The sequence below is a fragment of the Rattus rattus genome, chromosome 11 (assembly GCF_011064425.1).
Source record: "Rattus rattus isolate New Zealand chromosome 11, Rrattus_CSIRO_v1, whole genome shotgun sequence".
NCBI classification, from domain to species: domain Eukaryota; kingdom Metazoa; phylum Chordata; class Mammalia; order Rodentia; family Muridae; genus Rattus; species Rattus rattus.
The window spans coordinates 72,225,625-72,246,235 of record NC_046164.1 but is presented as its reverse complement, the minus strand read 5'-3'; the positions used below and the strand labels follow the sequence as shown (position 1 = coordinate 72,246,235).

At 43.0% G+C, this 20,611-nt stretch overlaps 1 protein-coding gene across 1 annotated transcript; it reads left to right on the top strand.

Moving 5' to 3' along the window:
- The first annotated feature begins 2,870 nt into the window (after positions 1-2,870).
- Positions 2,871-20,360, top strand: Drg1 (developmentally regulated GTP binding protein 1). The gene is made up of 9 exons (XM_032916585.1): positions 2,871-3,006; positions 4,244-4,367; positions 6,690-6,865; positions 9,711-9,780; positions 12,288-12,457; positions 16,750-16,880; positions 18,394-18,561; positions 18,779-18,901; positions 20,159-20,360. Exons 1-9 carry the CDS (start codon positions 2,965-2,967, stop codon positions 20,256-20,258), a joined length of 1,104 nt encoding a protein of 367 aa, XP_032772476.1. The 5' UTR covers positions 2,871-2,964; the 3' UTR covers positions 20,259-20,360.
- Positions 20,361-20,611: the final 251 nt, after the last annotated feature.

The following is a 20,611-nucleotide window of genomic DNA, read 5'->3' as shown; positions in this document are numbered from 1 at the left end:
TGTTGTCCCCAGACCTGTCAGTGTCGGTAGCATCAGTGCTCAGTAAATGATTACTGGATGAATATGAAGGCTGCCCAACGCTCTAAAGGTTAACATTCCCCTCTGGCACACTGTGGACAGTGTGTTCCAGCGTGCCTTTGAACAAGGGGTTAATCTAGCTGCAGGCCCTATTGAGTGATTCGTTGAGAACCTCCTCGGAGAGAAGATGCTTTGAGAGTGTCCCATGCTCCATGAGCACTCAGGTTGGAAGGGCCGCTGATTTGATTTTATCTGTCTATTAAGACTGATCTTTGATCACGCCCCTTTCCAGCTGGACTTCCTGCCTCCTCTTCCCTTCTCCATTACTAATGGTGCTGGATCAAGTTACCTCATTATTCCTTAATTTATTTATGAAAAGGCTGAGGTTAAAGAAAAGAAGCAAACCCCTGGTCCTTTGGGAACTTTATGTAAAAGCTTTTCTTTCCCTTTCCCCTCCCTGCAGTCAGATACAATTTCTCATCGTTACCTCTGGCAAGCTGGAATAGTTTTTATTTACAAACTAATATAAATAAACCCATCTCTGGGCGGGGCGGAGGCCATCTGTATGGGTAAGCCTGTTTCGTCCATTCCCAACGGATTAATCTATCAACACAAACTCACGTATACAGAACAAGCTGCTCAGAGAACAGCAGAACAGTCCTGGGTACGCTGGCTCCCTTTCCATAAGACACTTGAAGACGAGAAGTCTTTTTATTTTTTATTTTTATTTATTTTTTTCAGAGCTGGGGACTGAACCCAGGGCCTTGTGCTCGCTAGGCAAGCGCTCTACCACTGAGCTAAATCCCCAACCCCGAGAAGTCTTTTTAAACTTTATCACTACATAGTAATTGTGGGAGCACTGATCTTGTATAAAACGGAAAGACAGGAATATATATGGGGCCAGTGAGATGGCTCTGTGTGTAAAGGTGCCTTCTGCCAAGCCCGAGGATCCAGGTTTGATCCCCAGGCCCACAGGAGCACAGAGTTCCAGAGATGGGGCTAGAGAGATGGCGCAGACATCGAGAGCACTGCCTGTTCTTCCAGACAATCCAAGTTTCATTCCTACCACGCACATGTACCTCACAGCTCTCACCACCATGCATGTATCTCACACCAATGCATAAAGATCATTTATGTATATATAATTTATATATTTTACATATATAAATTATACATACCCTCAATATAATATATAATTTTAAAAATTTAAAGAGGAAGTAGAACCAAGAAAAATAAGCAACAAACAAAAAAATCAGAAAACAAAATATCCTAGCAGTCAGGACTAAGGGGCAGGCAAGGTCTCTGAGTTCGAAGTCAGCCTGGTCTACAGAGTAAGTTCAGGACAGCCAGGGCTACACAGAGATTTCTGTCTGTGTAAAACTAATACAAAAACTTAAAAGTAAAAAGTAGAGTGGTGGTATACTCCTTCAACCTCAGCACTGAATCAGAGGATCTGGGTGAGTTGCAAGCCAGCCTGGTCTACATAATGAATTTCAGGTCACCCAAAGCTACAGTGAGATAAAAGAAAATACACACCCCTGCCCCCCAAAGCCCAAGTAAACAATTACACAAGGTGAAGGGTCCCTCTGTGTCCTTCATCTCATACCCATAGGAGACTGAGCACTTTTCCCTCTGGGTCCAAGGGACCCTCCAGATTTAAGTTTCATGAGTCCCTGGCATTACAGGAAAAACCTTGCTTTAGGATTCATTCTTTTATTCCCCCCACCCCTTTCTTCTTTTTCCTGCTTTTTGAGACAGGTTTCTTTGCTTTGACTGTTCTGGAACTTGCTCTGTAGACCAAGCTGGCCTGGAACTGAACTCACAGAGATCTACCTGCTTCTGCTTCCTGATTACTGGGATCAAAGGCGTGCTGGTTTAGCTACTTTTCCAAGGATGTACTTCCTGACCTGGTGTGTGGTAGTCGAGTGTTTGCCTTGAACGCAGGAGACCCCTAGGTTCTATCATCAGCACCATGAAACAGATTCGTGTACTTTTTAACTACGCCTCTCTAAGCGTAATTTTTTTTTCTTTGAGGAAAAAATAAGGCGGGAACTTTATTTAACATTACATCGGGGACAGGGAGAAGGTGGCTTCATTTGGTGATGGTGTTCGCATTCATGCTCTTGCCACTGCCATCTAAGCGTACTTCTAACAAGCAGCCTAAAGGGTAGAGTGATATGAGGCACAGTTCTGTTTGTCCATCTGACAAGCCTGGGACCCATTTCCAAGTCAGACCACATGAGCACATTTCAGGGGCTGTAACCCTATTTTACAGAACAGAGATGCTTTTATATCTATTCCCTTCTAATGAGTTCTAACATAATTTCCAACTTTTCAACACTGTAGCTGTTGCAAGTAACGGTTCTCTCTGGAATAGCTCATTGGATCCACTAACTGTGGCTTGTTGAGTGCCACCCTCTTTCTTCAGGGTTCCTAGTAAACAAAGGATTCCTCAAAAACTGCGCCCACCCCCACGGATCTCCACAAGCCAGGAATCCGAGGTTACCCGGGCGTCTCTCCTGATAAGGAGAGGGGGCCTCCAGTATCTGCGCGCACTTTTTTGGGCGCCGGGTCTAGGTCTTTTACGGCTCGCACGCTTTGCACGGAGCCGACAGGCCGAGCGCAGGCGAGCGCAGGTCCGGCGGGGTGGGGCCGAGCTGCGCGCGACCCTCGGCGCGCTCCGGGAAGCTGGCCCGAGCGACCGCTCTGGTCACCGCGGCCGTGGGCTCTATGACACCGCTCTGGCTGGCGGAATTGGGAGGAGTCAGTGGAGAAGGCGGAGACCGCCGGGCACCGAGCGCGTCAGCGCGGACTTCTCGCGGAATCCTGTTGCGAGAATCAGCAAGTCCCGCGCTTGCGCACTGCAGCGGCGGCCAGCGGCGCGGCTGACGCGTGAAGGAGATCTAGCTAGTGTGAAGGCCGGTTCGGCCTTGAGCCCCTGCCACCATGAGTGGGACCTTAGCGAAGATTGCGGAGATCGAAGCCGAGGTAAAGGGCACAGTCGGCGCTTCCCTGCCGGCCCGAGCATCACTTCTGCGGCACCGCCGCTCCTCCGGTGTTTCCATCCGCGGCGTCAGGGCCTGGTTTCCGACCCAAGTCCACCAATTCCCATCGCTCCCTCAGTCAAGACCTGCACTACCGCTTCAGCCCCTTACCCATGCAGCCCCCTCCCTGAGGTCCTCTTGGTTCTGGGCTTCTCAGCTTCCGTCAGCCAGCTCCTTTGCTCTGCCTCCCACATCCCACACCCAGCCCTTGGCCAATACTCGCTCTGGTGCTCGGCGCGTGTCTCGACATTATTTCAGGTTTTCTTGGTTTTCTCTGAGCCACACGACTTCTCTCCCAGACTCCGTGACCTGATCACGTATTTTAAGATCGTGTCCCATTATTCCTTGCCTACTCGCCCCTTTTGCACGTCACTGCTTGTGGCGGTAAGATCTGGAAGTTAATCGATTCTACCTGGATAGTGTGTCGTCCCTGAGAAGTTCAGGGCTTTTTAAAGTCAGTAAAGAGGCGCCCTTCTTTTAGGTCAGGTCCGGTAGAAAGCAATCAGCAGATGGATTTTAATTCCATCTGTGGATAGGAATTGGAATGACCTTGGGTCCTGTCACTTTGGGCCTCATTTCTTCTGTGGTGAAGAAAATGAACTGGATGGTGAGAAGAGGGAATTCAGAATTTATTTTTGTGTATGTCTCTATATATGTGTATGTATATATAAACTTGAAGAAATCGTTCTTTTCAGTCATGGCTTCTGGGATTGAGTTTAGGTCTTCAAGTTTGGCAGCAAGTCCACTTACTCTGAGTCTGCCTAACTGGCCAATGGTTTTTCCCTCTCCCCTCTCTCTCCTTTGTGGGGAGACAGGGTCTTGCTGGATGTCATGGATCTCACTGTGTAGACCGGCTGGCCTTGAACTCAGATCTGCCTCTGCTTCCAGAGTGCTGGCATTAGCCAGGCTTGGATTTTTCTCTTTTAAAAATACTTAGGTGGATCTCAGGTGTCAGAGGCCGGTGGAATATTACAAGTTCGATGCCAGCCTGGTTTACATAGAACGTCTAGGACAGTTAGGACTACATAAAGAGACCCTGTCTCAAGAAATCTTAAAATGGTTACACTGACATTAGTAGGAACTAGAAAACCAAAACATAATGTTCTCAGCTTTTGGGAACATTCAGGATTTTTTTTTCCTGAAATGCAGATTTTATGGCTGTGTTTTTTTTTCCTTTACAGATGGCTCGGACTCAAAAGAACAAAGCTACAGCACATCACCTTGGACTGCTTAAGGCTCGCCTTGCTAAGCTTCGAAGAGAGCTTATCACTCCAAAAGGTGGCGGAGGTGGTGGACCAGGAGAAGGTTTGTAGCTCCATGTAATGTGTGCATATACGTAATATGGATGTGTGGTTTCTGTTAAGCTAATACAATTATCTAATGTATGTATCTGTGTGTTCTCTATTCATATGGCCATAGAATTTTTTTGGTTTTCCTTTCAAGACAGGGTCTCATTATATACCTCTTACCTGGAACTCACTATATAGTCTAGGCTAGCCTCAAACTCACAGAGATCCATTTGCCTCGCAAATGCTGGGATTAAAAGTGCACAGCACTATGCCTGGCTTCTGAGTATGTGTCTGTGTGTGCTTATGTGCTTAGGAAGACCAGACATTACTACTTTTATTTATTTTTTTTTTTTTTTTTAAATTGAGGTAGTGTCTTACTGATTCTGAAACTCACCAGTTCAACTAGACCCTCGAGGAATTCATAGGCTCTGGAGAGCAGCAGTGGGTTCCGGGTGCGTGTTCCTTTAGCCAAACTTTACCTGTGGGTGCTGGGAACCCAATTGGGTCCGCATGCACACTGATCACAGAGCTGTCTCCTACCCCAATAATTTTTTAACATTTAAAAATTCATTTATCTTGCCTGTGTAATTAATATTTATTTTTATTTTATTTTATTCATTTATTTATTTATTTATTTATTTATTCTTTTTTTCAGAGCTGGGGACCGAACCCAGGGCCTTGCGCTTCCCAGGCAAGCGCTCTACCACTGAGCTAAATCCCCAACCCCTATTTTATTTTTTTTGAGTCAGGGTTTCTTAGTGTAACCAGCCCTGGTTTTTCTGGATTCTCTTTGTAGACCAGGTTGGCCTTGAACTCAAAGAAATATGCTGGTCTTTGATTCTCAAGTGCTGGGATTAAAGGTGTGTAACCACACATCAGGCTGTAATTGATGTTTTTAGTTGGAAAGTGGTGGCTAGAAGTGAGAACTAGAGGGTAGAGGAGGAAAACTGATATCAGCTTCTAGCTACATGCGCACACACACAATTTCAAAAGCTACTAACATACCTGTAATCACGGTACTCAGGAATGAGGCTGGAGAGTGCAGAATCCAGCCTTGCGGTGTAGCCTGGGCTACGTAGGTATATCCTAGTTCAAAAAATCTGATCATACCATTCCCAGGGACAGGAGAGACTCCAAACCAGAGTTAAACACAGGGCCCCAAATCTGCATCTTGTTTTTTGTGGTTTGGTTTTGTTGTTTGAGACACCCTTACTCTGTAGACTAGACTGGCCTTAACTCTCACAGTGCCATCTGCCTCTGACTCCAGAATGCTGGGATTAAAGGTGTATACCATTAATCCTGGCTTTATGGTTTTGATATTTTTAATTTAATAATTTAAGTTTATATATGTGCCAGGGCTAGTGGTATATTCCTTTGATCCCAGCATGTAGGGGGCAGGACAGCCAGAGCTACATAGTTAGACCCTGTCTCAAAAGAAACAATTAAAAAAAAACAAATAAAATAAATTTGTGTGTGTATGTTGTTACTTGTTTGTATGTGCACCAGTGCTTTCAGAGCCCAGAACAAAGGAATAAAATCCCTTGGAACTGCACATAGAGCTACACATGCTAAGAACTAAGCCTGGGTGCTTTGCAAGAGCAGCAAAGAGCCATCTCCAACCCCTATGCTATCTTGTGTGTTTGTATGGTGTGTGAAGGGCCCCTGGAGGCCAGAAGGGCATATTGTATCCGTCCGACCCCTTGAGACTGGAGCACAGATGCTCATTAGCTGTGATGAAGTGCTAGACATTGAGTCTGCTCCTCTGCAGAGCAGTCAGTGCTCCAGCCCCAGTGCTTCATGCTTTTGAGAAAGGATCTCAGCTATTCCAAGCTGGCCTCTAAACTTTAGTTCTTCCTGGTTTTTGCCTTTCAAGTACTGTGATTATAGACATGTATCACCATGCCTGGCTAACCTTCATCATCATTGTCTCCTCTTCCTCTTTTCCTTTTTTCTTTTTTTGGGACAGGGTTTCTCTGTATAGTCCTGGCTGTCTTGGAACTCACTATGTAGACCAAGCTGGCTTTGAACTCAGTGTTCCACTGCCTTTGCCTCCTGAGTGCTGGGGTCAAAGGCATGTGTTGCCACTGCCTGGCAGATGAATTCTTTTGCAGTCTTTGGGCCTTAAAAATTATGCAAAACTGTTATAATTCAAATGATAAAGGATTTCTTTGTTTTAGTCAAGTACTTCATTAAATTGAATTGTGAATTTCATGCTTGAGTTGTATTTAGAAGTAAGTTAGAAAGAAAACCAGACCAGCAACAATATGAAAAGAATTAGGTGAGGTGTACTACACTTAAGGAAAACACCTGTGTTTTTGATGTTTCTTTACTGTTTTAGGTTTTGATGTGGCCAAGACAGGTGATGCTCGAATTGGGTTTGTGGGTTTTCCCTCTGTTGGGAAGTCAACTCTGCTAAGTAACTTAGCAGGAGTGTATTCTGAAGTGGCAGCCTACGAGTTCACTACTTTGACCACAGTACCTGGTGTCATCAGATACAAAGGGGCCAAGATCCAGGTGAGTACGATTTTTCAGGCCAAGAAAGGGAAGAAATGCATTCTTCTCATTCATTGAGGAAGCACTTTATTAGTAGCCCACAGTATGTCAGCCCTCATCTCTTAACAGTTGCTACACTTAGCAGTAAAGTTATTACAGTGAACGAGGGCTCATGAAAGTATAAGAAAATAGGGTTTCTTTTTCATCTGACAGTGAGGGAAGAACATCTGCGACAGGACTTTATACATAAAATGACTTGTAGAAGTCAGTCTTTTTTAAGAAAAGGTCTTTTTTAAAAATTTTATTATTTATCTTTATTTCATGTTCGTTGGTGGTTTGCCTGAATATAATTCTGTGTGATGGTGTAGTTGCCTCTGGAACTAGAGTAACAGACAGTTGTGAGCTGCCACGTGGGTGCTGGGAATTGAACTCGGGTTAAGAACAGCCAGTGCTCTTAACTGCTGAGCCATCTCTCCAGCCCAAGAAAAGGTTTTTTTTTTTTTTTAAAGATTTATTTATTTTATGTATGTGAGTACACTGTGGCTGTCTTCAGACACACCAGAAGAGGGCATCAGGTCTCTCTGTGAGCCACCGTGTGGTTGCTGGGAATTGAACTCAAGACCTCTGGAAGACCGGTCAGCGCTCTTAACCACTCAGCCGTCTCTCCAGCCCAAGGAAAGGTCTTATACAGTCAAGGCTAGCCTTGAATTCCCAGGTTTGTCCTTTATGCAGCCTGTGAAGTGCTAGAATTATAAGTGTGTGACACTATACTTGGGTTGGCAGTGTCTTGAAGTTAGTATATGTCCTAGTCATGGTTTCTATTGCTGTGATCAGACACCATGACCAATTGGAGAGGAAAGAGTTTATTAGATTCCACTTCCACATGATAGCCCATCACTGAAGGAAGTCAGGACAGGACCTGGAGGCAGTAGCTAATGTAGAGGTCATGGGTGGGCACTGCTTATTGGCTTGCTCTCCATGGCTTGCTCAGCCTGCTTTCTTTTTTTTTTTTTAAAGATTTATTCATTTATTATATGTAAGTACACTGTAGCTGTCTTCAGATACACCAGAAGATCTCTTTACAGATGGTTGTGAGCCACCATGTGGTTGCTGGGAATTGAACTCAGGCCCTCTGGAAGAGTAGTCGGGTGCTCTTAACCGCTGAGCCATCTCTCCAGCCCTCAGCCTGCTTTCTTATTTATTTTATTTTATTTTATTTTTTTTTTATTGACATGGGTGTTTTGTTTACATGTATGTCTGTGAGGTTGTTGGATCCCTAGAACAGGAGTTATAGGCAGTTGTGAGCTGTTCTGTGGGTTTGGGAAGAGTAGCCAGATGAGCCATCTCTCCAGCTTCTCAGCCTGCTTTCTCACAGAAGCCAGAACCACTAGCCCAGGGGTAGCACCACCTACAATAGGCTGGAGCCCTCCATCAGTCACTAAGAAAATGCCTTACAGTTGGATCTTATGGAGGCATTTTCTGAATTGAGGTTTCTTCCTTTCAGATAATTCTAGGTTGTGTCAAGTTGGCCTAAGACTAGGCAGCAAGATGAAGAATTCCACCAGCCAGAAAAGTAAAAATACATTGAACATGGCTATCATGTGCTTAATTCCAGTACTCTGGAGGCAGGGGCATGTTAGTTTCTGTGAGTTTATTAAAGTGGTATTTGCAGAGCTTTAAAGTTAGTAAATGTTTCCAGGGAAATACTTTGAAAAAAATCTGCATTGTAATTCTCAAGATTTAATTTTATTATTTATTTATGTGTGCTAGTATTTTTCTACATGCGTGCCTGTGTGCCATTCTTATGTCTGGTGCCTGTAGAGTCACAAGAGAGTGTTGAAGTGGAGTCACAGGTGATTGTGAACAACCGTATGGGTGCTGGGAACTGAACCCCTGCCTGTGTTCTTAGTGCTGAGCCCTCTCTCCAACTGCTTAACCTTTGTATTATTGCACTGTTCATATATGTGTTTCAGAATCATGCACATTCCTTTTTTTTTTTTTTTTTTTGGAGCTGGGGACCGAACCCAGGGCCTTGCGCTTCCTAGGCAAGCGCTCTACCACTGAGCCAAATCCCCAACCCCGAATCATGCACATTCCTTAAACTTCCTCTACTTCTTTTTGGTGTCTGTTCTGTGACTTTCAGTGTTTTTTTGTTTTGTTTTGTTTTTTTTAATTGCAATTGTTAACTGGATTTCTAATGTAAGAGCTGCTATTTGCCCATTTATTCAATAATTTATATAAATGTTGGGTTGTGGATATTTTGTTTTATGAGTTATAAATCAGTGTTGTATATACTCACATTTTACCAGCTTTGACCATTAGAAAGTTTTTGTTTGTTTGTTCTGTTTTATCTTTTTAGTTTCTCGAGACAGGGTTTCTCTGTGTAGCCCTAGCTGTCCTGGAACTCTGGTCTCAGGCATACAGGTAGTATAGAGGTTATCTAGACCATTACACCTCTGGTCTAATTGTGGGAGCTGGGGGAGCCCCTGGCTACACAGATAATGTAGAGGTCGCATAGACTGATAGCCCTGTCTGGTCGGCTTGTGTGAGTTTGGTATGGCCTGGCCCTTCAGATAGCACAAGGATCACCTAGGCTGTTAGCCACTTCTAGTCCCAGTCTTAAGGGCAGAAAACAGGTTATCCATTTTTTTCCTTTGAAAAGACAACCCTGTGAGCATAACATTTCTGGGTTCACTAATGTTATCTGTGAGTTCAAGGACCTTTGTGCTCCTAACACAAAGAAAGGTTGGACTTAGTTCTAATAACTTTTAGATATTAGAGAAATACGAGTATCAAAGAGGATACTTGTCAGTGTGATTGGTCAATAATTGGTTGTTCTTTTTTTTTCCCATTCTTAATCTTGCAGCTCCTGGATCTCCCAGGTATTATTGAAGGTGCCAAGGATGGGAAAGGTAGAGGTCGTCAGGTCATTGCAGGTCAGTGGTCTGGGGCTATCCCCTGGGGTATCACAGATCGCTTCTGTTAACACTCTTTAACTACCCACTCCTGTGAGTTCTGGCCAGTGCACAGGTCATCTTCATTTTTTTTTCCCAGCGTGATCTTTATTCAGTAGAAATCCTTAATTTTGATAGATTGTAATTTGCCTCTAGTATTTTTTGGATTTATTTTATATGTTATTTATAAGGATTGCTTTGGCTGCATGTATATGTGTGTATCACGTGTGCCTAGTGCCTGGGGAGGCCAGAAGAGGTGGTCATAGCCCCTGAACTGGAGTTTATAAGGGCCTGCCACCATGCCCAGCATTTTTATTATTTTTAATTTTTAAAAATTTAAAAAAAATTTCGGCATCAGTTCTGGGGATTAAACTCAGGATCTGAAGTAAGTATTTACTTACTGAACTATCTCCCCAGCCTTGGAAGCTCTTATCCTTAATCTTTCATTAAGTTTCATTGTTATTATTTATTTTTTGTGTGAGCATTTAGTTTGTATGCATGTGTAGCTTAGTGCCCGTGGAAGTCAGAAGAGTGCATTGGATCCCCTAGAACTGGAATTATGGGTAGTTATGAGCGCTAGGAAACAAACCTAGCCTAGGTTCTTTGCAAGAACAGCAAGTGCTTTCAAACATTGAGTCATCTCTCCAGCCCTGGAACTTAATATTGTTAATATTTATAATGTTTTTAGTCTCTGTGACAAAATATGTCACAAAAAATTAAAAGGAGAAAAGATTTATTTTGGCTTGATGTTTCAAGAGCTGTCCATCTAATATGTCAGGGAGGACCTAACAACATCTTATATTGGTCAGGAGAAGAGGTGGAGGGAAAGAGAGAGGATGAGGAGGGGACAGTCTAATAAATACACAGAAAGATTCAACATTGTCATTGCCACCATCAAGAGAAGTCATTGAATACTAATTAGTATTACCATTGGCTGTTGGTAAGGATGTGAAGTACTTGGAGTTTTTATTCACTGCTAATGGGAATATAAACTGATATAAACACTTAAGTGACGGTTTAACAGTTTCTAATCATTTGTGTGTGTGTGTGTGTGTGTGTGTGTGTGTGTGTGTGTGTGTGTGTGTGTGATTTGACACAACAGTTTCACTGGTATTTATCTAGGAAAAATGAAAACTTACCCACAGAAAGACTTCTCCATGACTGTTTATAGCAGACTCAAATTGTACTTCCAAGTAAAAAGTAATACATGTCCTTCCATAGGTAATATCAGGGGATAGATTACTATTTAGTTATAAAAGAAACAAATGGCTGACATGTATACAATGTGATTGAATATTAAGTGTCAGATTAAAAGATTTGAGCAGAAAAGGTGACATTTGCATTTTTGTGAAATTCTAAAAGGTACAAACTACCTACAGTAATAGAGGGCATCTCTCCAGCCCTGACTGGCTTGTTTTTGACCATAGTCAGTCTCATGTAGCCTGGTTGACCTTAATTTGTTATGTAGCTGAGCCTGTCCTGATCTTTGTGCTGGGATTGCAAGTGTCTATCGCTACAAATATCTTGACTGTCCTGACTACTGTGGTGATTATATATCATTAAACCATCTGCTACAAATTGTTCTTGTGAAATTGTAATTCAGTAAGATTGATTAAATTATGTTAATTGAGGGCAGGAGAGAGCTCAGTGGTTAAGATCTGGTCTTGCAGAGGATGCGGGTTTGGTTCTCAACACCCACATGGCAGCTTGCAGCCCTCTGTGTCTCCGGTTTCTGGATCTTCCGGCCTTTGGGAGGGAGAGTGTTCAGGCGGACACTTGGTCACATTAAAACAATGGAATTGGGCTGGAGATGGCTCAGCAGTTGGTCACCGACTGCTCTTAAGAAACATGGGTTCAATTCCCAACCACATGGCTCCTGACCATCTGTAAAGAGATCAGAGAGTTTGTACTTTATAATAAATGAATAAATCTTAAAAAAAAAAAAAAAAAAACAATGGAATTTTAGAGTTTGTACTTTTCAAAAATGTTCCTAAACTTATTTGTAGTTTATTATTTGATGTGTTTCTTTTTTTTTTTTTTTTTTTTAAAGATTTATTCATTTATTATATATAAGTACACTGTAGCTGTCTTCAGACATACCAGAAGAGGGCATCGGATCTCTTTACAGATGGTTGTGAGCCACCATGTGGTTGCTGGGAATTGAACTCAGGACCTTCCCTCAGGACCAGAGGGAAGAGCAGTCGGAGCTCTTAACCGCTGAGCCATCTCTCAAGACCAATGTGTATCTTTCTTTTGATTGTCTTAATCATATATAAAAGATGGGCCAGTTTTCTGGGTGGTAGCCTGGTGACTGTAAGACATAACTACAAACTGATAGTATAAATATTTGGAAATCTTAACCATTTTATATGTATATAACAAAGTGAAGCCATCTCAGCCAGGGCCAGAAACACTTGTGTCTGAGTTTTGGATTCTATTTGAGGCTGTGTGTATTCAACTTAGGGTATCATTTTTTTTTTTACCCTCAGTGGCCCGAACGTGTAATTTGATCTTGATTGTTCTGGATGTCCTAAAACCCTTGGGGCACAAGAAGATAATTGAAAATGAGTTGGAAGGCTTTGGGATTCGTTTGAACAGCAAACCCCCCAACATTGGCTTTAAGAAGAAAGACAAGGGAGGCATTAATCTCACAGCCACTGTAAGTAGGGAAGGTGACATGGGGCAGATCCGCTGACTGAGGGATTGCGGTGAAGAGTGGATTCAAATGTGCAGAAATGGATAATTTGGGAATTTTCTGGCTTTCTCCTGTCTTTATTGAGATCATTCTGTGACCTTTTAATGACTGATAAAGACAAGTTAAGACAGGAGTTATTCTCAGATTTACTTTTTTCAACTTTATTTCTTCTTTTTGGTTCTCTACCTAGGATGGTGCAGACATTTGGAACAATATTTCTACGAATTAGTTGCCAATATCTTGTGCTTTCATTTATTTATCGTGACTTATAAAGAGCTAACCAGAGGCTAAGGATTATTTTAAGCTCTGGACAGTGACAAAGGGAGGGAGGATATAGAGGAAGGCACAAAGTAGTCACGGACTCTGGTTTTGGGTAAGTGAACAGTTACTGAGGAAATAAATAGATTGAGAAGTTTAAGATGCAGAGGAAAATAGAGAAAGTGAGGAGGCTGGAATTGTCCCCTCCCCACACTGTCTGTGGGCTTCAGACTTACAGTGAACTCCAGCTTTTCCTGCTTCTGCCTCTTTGAGAGCTGGGGTGAAAAGTGTGGCCCATTGTGCCTGGTTTATGGGCTTTCTGGGGATCGAACCCAGGGTTTTGTGTATCCTACCTAAGTGCATTTTTACCTTTTCTTTCTTTCCTTTTTTTTTTTTTTTTTTGTGGAGACACAGTTTTTCTCTGTAGTCCTGGAACCTGCTTTTTAGACCAGGCTGGCCTTGAACTCAGGTCAGCCTGCCTCTGCCTCCCTAGTGCTGGGATTAAAGGCCTGTGTCACCATACCTGGCTTTGGGGCTGCCTTTCCAAGTGCACTGTCAGTGAAATATTCCCTGGTGACCTGAGGGTGTTAAGCAGTCGCACATCCTGGGGAGTTTGTTTGGTGCTGGTGAGGTGCGAGTTCCTGCTGTATAGACAGGAAGAGTGAACAAGCCTGGAAAAGTAGCCAGAAACAGCATAGGCTGTTCACTGTGTTCTGACCCGCCCGCCCAGTAACCTTGACTGACTTGCATGCTTTTGAATATTTTTTTTTCTTTTTTCTTTTTTTTCGGAGCTGGGGACCAAACCCAGGGCCTTCAGCTTGCTAGGCAAGCGCTCTACCACTGAGCTAAATCCCCAACCCCGCTTTTGAATATTTTTAAAAGTTTTTATTCATTTTTTATGTGTCTGAGTGTTTTGCTTGCATCTATGTGTATCACATTTGCATAGTGACTGAGGAGACCAAAAGAGGGCACCTCGTTCCCTGGAGTCTCACACCCCTTGTGAGTTGGGGACTGAAACCAGGTCTCCTGCAAGAGCAGCAAGCGCTCAACTGCTGAGCCGTCTCGCCACCCCAGCCTTTATTTTTTAGTTTACTTTATTTAAAAAGATTTATGTATTTATTTTATGTTATGAGTACACTGTCGCTGTCTTCACACACACCAGAAGAGGGCATCAGATCCCATTACAGATGGTTGTGAGCCACCATGTGGTTGCTGGGAATTGAACCCAGGACCTCTGGGAGAGCAGTCAGTGCTCTTAACCGCTGAGCCATCTCTCCAGCCCTATTTTTTTACTTTATATTTTAGTGTTTTGAGACAAGGCTTCTTATATACCAGGCTGGCCATGAACTTGTTATGTTTCCAAGGCTTACCTTTAACTCCTGACTCTCCTTTCACCTCTTAGATGTTAGAGTCATAGGCATATGATACCACACCTGACTTTTAGACTTAGGTTCTAGTGCTACCCAAATAAGCTTCTGTGTTGAATTGGTTTAAGAGATAGAATGAAGGAACCACATAAGAGAGTATTACAGTGGTTCTTTGAAGAACTATGTCTTGGAGTATACTGGCATATTCCTGTAATTTCAGTAGTTTGGAAATGGAGGCAGACCAATTGTAAGATAGCTTGGGCTACATAGCAAAATCCTGTCTCACACACTAAAGGCTTTGGTAGGGCAGTGGTGGTGGTGCACGCCTTTAATGCATCAGTGGGGAGGCAGAGGCCGGTTGTTCTCCTGAGTTCTAGGGCAGATAGAACTTCACAGAGCAACCCTATCTTGAAAAAAAAAAAAAAGCAACAACAATAAAGGTTTTATTTTTATTTCATGCATATGGCTGTTTTCTCTGCATGAAACATTAGTGCATGACTTGTATGCTTGGTGCTAGGAGGCCAAAGGATGGTTTTTTTAGGTGGCCTGGAAGTCTCTGGAGACCATATTGGTTTTGAATTCAAAAGAGCACTTTGAATTCAAAGAGGCTTTCCTCTGCCTGCTGATACTGTCATTAAAAATGTCCATCACCAAAGCTAGAGAATGACATCTTTTTAAAAAAAATTACATTTTATTTTGTATGTGTGTGGGAGTGGTGAAGTGGGTGTTCATTGTGGTCAGAAGAGGAATTGCAGACATCAGTTTTCTCTTCCAACTGTAGGTCCTGATAATTGAATTCAGGGTGTCAGGCTTGGCAGCAGGCCCCTTTGCCTACCGAGCATCTCACCCTGAAAATGTCTTCATTTTATTTTTTTTTAATTTTGTGTTTATGTGGAGGGGTCCAGTATTTGCTTGTGAGTTCAGGTGCCCAAGGATCAAGATAGTGTCAGGTCCTCTAGAATTAAGAGTCACGGGCTGGGGATTTAACTCAGAGGTAGAGCGCTTGCCTAGAAAGCACAAGGCCCTGGGTTTGGTCCCCAGCTCCGGGAAAAAAAAAAAAAAAAAAAAAAAAGAGTCACAGGTGTTTGTGAGCCTCCCTAGGTGGACACTGGGAATGAACTGTGGTTCTCTGCAGTAACAGCAAGTACTCTTAACTGCAGAGCCATCTCTCCAGCCCCCTCCCTAACTTCTTAAAGCGGGGTTGTAACAGGAGGAGAGGTGGGTGATTCTGAATGCAGCCAGTAGGACTTAGAACCTCATTATGAATAAGAGGTGATTGTGCTTCTCTGAAGAACTAGGTCTTGTAGTATAGTAGTATAAAAGGTGATTATGAATTTTCTTCTGAACTAGAAAAATGAACTTTTATACATCTGTACTTTTTTTTTCCGGAGCTGGGGATCGAACCCAGGGCCTTTCGCTTCCTAGGCAAGCGCTCTACCACTGAGCTAAATCCCCAACCCCACATCTGTACTTTTATTATATATTTGCACTGTTTTTTTTTTAACACATTTGCAGGGCAAAGTCATGGGAAGAGCAGGACAGTGGATTTGAGATACTAATTAGATATCCAGTGCTTCTCTTAGGAATGCCTTTGGAGTTCTCTAGACTGGAGGAGGATTTAAGTTTGGTGGTAGTCAGAAGCCTAGCTGATATCACTAAGGATATTAGTATAAATAGAAAAAAAAATTAAGACAAGATGGTTTAAGAAAGAAAACTGGAGAAAATTAGACTGTTATTGAGACCAAGTAAAGAAAATGTTTCCGGTAGAAGGAAATTGAGCAGTGTAATCAAATGCTGCAGTTTTGGTCAATGAATTAAGGTCTGAGAATTACCTGAGAGTTCAGATGAACAAAGGTTAAGCTATCTTTCCCAGGAGATATCCCCATTTATTTTGTTATAATATTTGAATTTATGAAATCTTTGAATTTAGTATGCTATAGCTGTTGTAAATAACTCTGTTAGGTGGTTTGAACAACAGAATTATCAAAGTGATTGTTAGGTTGATACTGAAACTAGGACTCTGTCCTAATGACCCTCTGATTATTTCCTTAAAGATGATGCCATCAGTTACTGTCATATTCTGAGATACGGAGTATGGACTAAAGTGTATGAGTACGGGGAATGGGCGAGGGTACATCATACAGTTTAGCACATTACACACTGCCTCTGAGTTTAGAAAGGGGTTTCAGTTATGGTCTACTATAAATTATTAACTCTCGTCCAGGGCAATGTAATGACTTTAAATTTAAGCTAGAATTTTTAGGTGTAAGACTGGATTACAGCTCGTAGGTAGGATGCTTGCTTAGCATGTACAGAGCCCTGGGTTGAATTCACAATACCACATTAACAGAGCATGGGGTTGCATGCCTGTGGTCCAATCACTTGGGAATTATAGTTAGGATCAGTGTCATTCTTGGCTACTTGGTGAATTTGAAATCATTCTGAAAGAGTAAAGTGCATGGAGGCTGGGCATGGTGGTGCATGCCTTTAATTCCAGCACCCAGGCAGAGGATGGTTGATGTCTGTAAGTTCCAGGCCACCTAGAGCTATGTACTAAGATACTGTCTCAAAAAGAAAAGGACGTGGTTGCCCGTCCTTCCTGATTTCTTACTGTTTACTCTGTCTGTGCAGTGTCCTCAGAGTGAACTAGATGCTGAAACGGTGAAGAGCATTCTGGCTGAATATAAAATTCATAATGCTGATGTAACTTTGCGTAGTGATGCCACAGCTGATGACCTCATCGACGTGGTTGAAGGAAACAGGTACTTAGTGTGACTTTGTGCTGAGTTTAAAGCTTTTGAAGGAAATGGTGGGCCATGGATCTGGAAGATCTGGGTCAAGACAACCCCAGCTGAGCTGGTGTCCCTTACAGTGGAGCCTTGAGTTCTTCAGCTGTCAGGTGTGGGTTGGTCTCCATTTCTAACTTCTTCCCTCTGCAGTTTGATTAATAATGATGTTTCTTGATTCATTTACTTGCTGTGATCTGTGCTGCCTCCTCTTGAGCTCTGTTAGTGGCTGTTAAAGAGAGAGGTCGGTCTGCTCTCCAGTTGCCCAAATGAGCAGTGGTATAGGCCATTTTGCAGCAGTCAAGAGAGCTGAACCCTTGTTCTGTGAAATACTACTACTGTTAGCACTTGAATAATTTGAACCACTCTGTTGAAGTTATTCCTAACATTTACAGAGAATCTTCTTACTTTTTGTGTTTATAAGAAGAATTTGACTTTAACTGAAAACAAATGCTTTGGGCATTTTAAGTGAAGCAGTTAAACACTGAGAAGTTGCAACTTGCCTAATTACTTGTAATCTTAGCTTGGTGATACTGATTGGACACTAGAGGTTTAACATTATTAAATGATTTTTTTTTTTTTTTTTTTTTTGGTTCTTTTTTTTCCGGAGCTGGGCACCGAACCCAGGGCCTTGTGCTTCTTAGGCAAGCGCTCTACCACTGAGCTAAATCCCCAACCCCTAAATGATATACTTTAAAAGTAAATTTAGGGCTGGAGAGATGGCTCATTGGTTAGGAGCATTGATTGTGCTTCCAGAGGCCCTGAGTTCAATTCCCAGCAACCACATGGTGGCTCACAACCATCTGTAATGGGATCTGATGCCCTCTTCTGGTGTGTCTGAAGACAGTGACAGTGTACTCATAAACTAAATCTTTAAAAATAAATAATAAATAAAGGCATACATCTTTAAGAGGCAAGCAGATCTTTTGAGTTGATGGCCAGCCTGGTCTCAGATTGAGTTCTAGGACAGCATGGACTAACTGTCTCAAAGAATAAAAGTTTAGTCTTTAAGAATTACCATGAGCTGGGGCTATAATTCCTTGACTCAGTGCTGGCCCTACCATGCACAGAGCTCTACTTTCATGTTCATGTGCCTGTGCCCGTGTGCAAGTGCCCACGGAGGCCGGAAGGGGGTATCCACTGGAGTCGCAGGCGGTAGTGAGCTGTCCAGTTTGGGTGGTGGTAACCAAACCGAGGTCTTGTAGAGCAGCAGCAAGTCCTCTCGACTGCTGAGCTCTCTCTAGCTGCTTGCATTCATTTCTGTAGAGAACTAAAGAAATATATTGACTGTGATCTTGCACCTTCGGTCCTAGGGATCAGACTCGGCATCAGGCTTGCCCAGGAGGTACTTATATATGCTACTTCCTGTGACCCAGGATGATGGATGCTTTGGGGAGCCTCTGGGTTTGGGGCTTAGGTGCAGGAGCGCTCGTGGTAGTCACTGTTTTGTCAGCAATCCAAGTTACCATTTCTTCTTCTTCTTCCATAGAGTTTATATTCCCTGTATCTATGTATTAAATAAGATTGATCAGATCTCCATTGAGGAGTTGGATATTATATATAAGGTGCCTCACTGTGTACCCATCTCTGCTCATCACCGCTGGAATTTTGATGACCTTTTGGAGAAGATCTGGGACTATCTGAAACTAGTGAGAATGTGAGTCTTAATGATAGCTTTTGGGGAGCTTTAATAAAATGGCTCTTTTCTGGAGGTAGAAGTGACGTGCTTCCTATAGACAGTTGGTCATGTTGAGGGCTCTGTCCTCAGGTTGGAGATCACCTGGCCTGGTCTCAGAGTGATAGAGGGTTGGTTTATGTTCAGCTCATGCACGCTTTTAAGAAGGCAGCAACCCTGTGTCTCTTTTCTATTCTAGTTACACCAAACCCAAAGGCCAGTTACCAGATTACACGTCTCCAGTAGTCCTGCCTTATTCTAGGACCACGGTGGAAGATTTCTGCATGAAGATTCACAAAAATCTGATCAAAGAATTTAAATAGTAAGAATCATGGGCACGTGTTGTCTCCTTTTCTTACGAGTTCCTGATTTCATTAATAGTACTAATTCTTAGAGGAGGATTAAAGAAACCAGGTAACAAAGAGGCTTCTGAAGAGATTTCTTGATTTCTCTCTTTTTTTGTAATTTGACAAGGCTTCATTGTGTAGCTCTAGCTAGTCCGGCCTTGAGCTCACCGGTCACTGAGATCTGCCTACCTCTGCCTTCTGACAACAGGGGTTATATGTATGTACTGCCATGACTACCCTCCTCTTAATGGGTTTTTTTTTTTAGTGTGTGTGTGTGTGTGTGTGTGTGTGTGTGTGTGTGTGTGTGTGTGCATGCATGCATGTATGTATGTTTCAGTGTGATGCTGGGAATCAAACTTTTGTTCTCTGTAAGAGCATCAATGCCCGCAACCACTTAGCCATCTTTCCAGCTCCCTCTCAGTGTCTCTGAAACAGGGTTTCTCTGTGTGGTCCTGGCTATCCTGGAATTCATTCTGTACACCAGGCTGGCCTCTGCCCCTGGAGTGTTGAGACTGAAGATGTGTACCTCCATGGCCTAACTTTCTTAGTATGTTCTTAAAGCCATGCCTAGTTGGAGCAAGAGGAGTTCCAGAGGCATCTTCAACTCAGGAGTGTTTGGTGGGACATAGATTTCTGCCTTGTCCTTATTTATTTTTCATCTTTTTGGCAGATATTATTAGTTTTAGGGGCTGGGAAGATGGCTCAGTGGATAAGAGTGCATGCATTGAAAGCAAGAAGACCTGAGTTCAAATCCCCTGCTGTCACATAAAAGCTGTGCATGGCCCACATGCCTGTAAGCCTAGCGTTAGAGACAGGTGGCGACTGCAAGCTTGATGGCTAGCAGCCTCAGCCCTCCTGGCGAAGTTGTAAGTCACTTAACTGCTTAGCCACCTTTCTAGCCTGTTTTGCTTTTGTTTTTGAAATGTCGTCTCTCTGTGTAACATCCCTGGTTGTCTTGGAACTCACAAAGATTTACCTGCCTCTGCCTCCTGAGTGCGGGATTAAAAGTATCTTCCATTTCTGCCTCAGCTCATTTAAACTTTAACTGGCTATGAAATGACAGCAATCCCATGACCTAGTGTGCAACACTGCTCCAGAAAGCTCTACAAAGGAGGGCTTTTGTAGTTCAGTGTCCTTTAAGATCCAGGAAGCTAAATTTGATGTTTGGCACCTAGGCGGTTAGGGCAGCAGCTGCTTGTTTCTCCACTGACTCTTTATTCCTTTCTGTACAGCGCTTTGGTCTGGGGTCTCTCTGTGAAACATAATCCTCAGAAAGTGGGTAAAGACCATACGTTGGAAGATGAAGACGTCATTCAGATCGTGAAGAAGTGAAATCCTGATCCTGTCTGCTGGCCGACCACAGCAGTGTTCCTTATGACCAAGTACCTTCCTCAGCCCCTTCTGTCTCTGGCAGCCTCTGGATTGGCATATAGGGATGGAGACTTCCAACTGAAACACCACTCTTTTTTTTTTTTAAAGATAGAGTCTCATGTATTTCAGGCTGGCTTTGAACTCTTTGCTGCTGAGGCTTGCCTTGAATTTTTTTTTTTTTTTTTTTTTTTTCGGAGCTGGGGGACCAACCCAGGGCCTTAGTTTGCCTAGGCAAGCGCTCTACCACTGAGCTAAATCCCCAACCCCTTGCCTTGAATTCTTTATTCATCAGCCTCCATCTCAAGTGCTGATGC

What these genes read in the sequence shown, in the direction of transcription:
- Drg1 (XM_032916585.1), top strand. Translation starts at nt 2,965, where the DNA reads ATGAGTGGGACCTTAGCGAAGATTGCGGAGATCGAAGCCGAG. An exon ending in AGGTCGTCAGGTCATTGCAG is followed by an intron (nt 9,781 to 12,287) that starts GTCAGTGGTCTG and finishes TTTTACCCTCAG; the next exon opens with TGGCCCGAACGTGTAATTTG. An exon ending in TATCTGAAACTAGTGAGAAT is followed by an intron (nt 18,562 to 18,778) that starts GTGAGTCTTAAT and finishes TTTCTATTCTAG; the next exon opens with TTACACCAAACCCAAAGGCC.